Here is a 2,500-nt window from a genome sequence, read left to right as displayed (position 1 = left end):
TGCATCAATGTGTATGCTGGGTGACCCCTTCAGTATGATCACTGTATGCAGTGCCTTCAACCAAGACCACATTCATGTTTTGACAGAATTAAACAGCTGTTGAGAACAAATAAGAACAACAATTCTCTTTAAACTAAAATTGTGTCATTGGACAGATGCCTTATTCCAATTTCATGTGGTTGTTCCAATAAAGACTGGATTTTGAAGTATGTTGGAGCAAGTTAAACCACTATTACATCTACTACTTGCACCTGTGTGCACAGCAGTGTAATCCCACACATCTCCACAGAAAACACAACAGCTGATGACAGAGACCAAGAGAGGCCTTTGTTTCCCCCAAGACAGGATTGTAAGAAGTCCCCAGTGCAGTGGATCATACTGTCTGGGGAACATCAGGATGTAACCCCAGTACAAAGAGACCAGCTAGAGGAGGAGAGGGGAAGGAGGCTGTGTGGCTTTTTTGAACGGACGGAGGCTGCAACAGAGGGCTAACACTAGTCGCAGGAAGTTGAACATATTTGGGGGTTGGATATCCCAGATATTTGGAGGGTTGGATATCCCAGAGGAGTTGAAGTGGACGCTTTGTTTCATTTGAATCGTTATTATTTCATAATATATATATTCTCTCCATAGACCCAAACCTGTCATGTCCAAACACTGAAAGACCTGAACTGGCCGAGGGGAGAATGGGAGGAGCCCGATTCAAGAGGTTGATGATGGACACAGAGGGCGTGTCTCCTCCATGACAAGATTGTCAGAAGTCCACAGAGCAGCTGACGTCACAGGCTGGGAAACATCAGGATCTAACCCTAGCAGAAAGAGACCAGCTGGAGGAGAAGGCTAACGCTATAGTAGCAGTAAGGAGAGCGTTTTGATGGTGTATCCTGAGAGTTGAAGTAAACACCTGATGAGAACTTTTGAATGATCATTTCATCTTTCTCCGCAGACCTGACCCAGTCATGTGACTCAAGGGGACCTCAGTTGGCCATGGGGGATGAGAAGAGCCCATCTCAGGAGATTGGAGACCAACACCGAGAGAAGCTTGTGTCTCTTCTAAGAGGGTTTGTCAGAAATCTCCAGAGCAGCGGACCCCGCAGACTCGAAAACATCAGGATTCTTTCAGACTGGATCTAACCCCAGCCAAAAGAAAGTGCCTGTGGGAGGAGAGGGGGAACAGGCTGTATGTCTGGGCTCACCAGAGGAAGACCAAGGCCCTGTGCTTCACTGTTCTTAGTGCAGCCACACAGGCCGCAAACAGCTGCCGTGACAACAGCAGCCTAAGAGGAAAGAGGAGCCTGAGACAGTGAGGGTCAGTGCCCCTCCATACAATATGAGGCGCACTCAGACAAAAATATATAAATAAATAAATAGATACAAAGACGTATTATCATATACATTTTCATATCGATATATTAATTTAATTAGTCTGAAAAGTAAAATCAGAGCCAAAGGTTAAAGTAACAGAGACTTTGAAGAGACAATGTCACAAACTGGCTGTCCTTCCCGAGAGCAGATGCTGTTGAATATGCATTAACAGGAACACTCATCTGTGATGCTTTATAAATCTAATGCAGTGATAATTGACAACAAAAAATGTTGGAAGATTACCAAAGCCCTGAAATCAGAGTCTGTTCATTCACTCTGGAAAATGGTGAATAAGAAGACATTAGCATCACATTATGTGCAAATGAATAGAAAAAGCTAACCGCTCAAAAAGAAAAAAAAGATCACTTCTTGACTTCCTCAAATTTCATCTCTCTTCTCCTTCCCCTCCCCCATCCCTCTCTCTCCTGAAGCTCCATGGTAACTCCATGGTAATGCCCTCACCGTGGTGACGATGCGGCGGATGGCGGCGGCGGCCATGTCCTCCCCTTTGGGCTGGCCCACCAGCGTCATGCCCAGGTACTTCACGTTGAACACCATGCCCTCCAGCAGAGTCTCCTTGGTGTCCGTCCAGTTCTCTGGCAGCTCTGTGGTAAACACAAGAAAGACATTTCATCATTCAGTCATTCATTTATTCATTCGTCCATGCTTTCTTTCTTTGTCACTGAAACTGGTAACTTTATGACTATGTGATGGAGAAATGTGTTGCTACTGTAATGGGTAAGTTTAGGAGTTTTTGGTTTGTTAATCAATTAATTAATCTGTTCCTTAATCAATTTAATCAAATGAATTAATAAATTCTCATTCACTGATAGAGCTTTGATGCTGAAATAGGTAACTTTGTGACTATAGATGAATGTGTTGCTACTGACAGACACCATTTTGATGGAGGAATTCATTCAAATGGGTATATGTACAACAGGAAAGGGCTTTAAACCTCTTAATTCAGCATACATTAGCAACAGTCAGTGTTACATAAAACGTCACTCAGCCACATTCAATAACCTAGAACATGCAGTGAGTTCAAGTGTTAAGAACAGATTTTATCTCTCTAAAAAGCAACTACTGACTAGAAGAGATAAGGCAGGAGAAGAAAAACAGCTCTAACAAGTGATGG

The 2,500-nt window shown here is 43.4% G+C and overlaps 1 protein-coding gene across 3 annotated transcripts in view; it reads right to left on the bottom strand.

Moving 5' to 3' along the window:
• Positions 1–2,500, bottom strand: part of si:dkey-71h2.2 (low density lipoprotein receptor adapter protein 1) — a 55,892-nt gene that overhangs the window by 31,565 nt on the left and 21,827 nt on the right. For all 3 annotated transcript variants that reach the window (XM_042096078.1, XM_042096077.1, XM_042096079.1), the window contains exon 2: positions 1,828–1,970. In XM_042096078.1, the coding sequence (XP_041952012.1) occupies positions 1,828–1,970 (143 nt within the window). The remainder of the gene's footprint in view (positions 1–1,827; positions 1,971–2,500) is intronic.

The sequence above is a fragment of the Alosa sapidissima genome, chromosome 6, assembly GCF_018492685.1.
Source record: "Alosa sapidissima isolate fAloSap1 chromosome 6, fAloSap1.pri, whole genome shotgun sequence".
Classification (NCBI taxonomy): domain Eukaryota; kingdom Metazoa; phylum Chordata; class Actinopteri; order Clupeiformes; family Clupeidae; genus Alosa; species Alosa sapidissima.
Note: the sequence above shows the minus strand (reverse complement) of the source record. Positions and strands in the feature narration are given on the sequence as shown.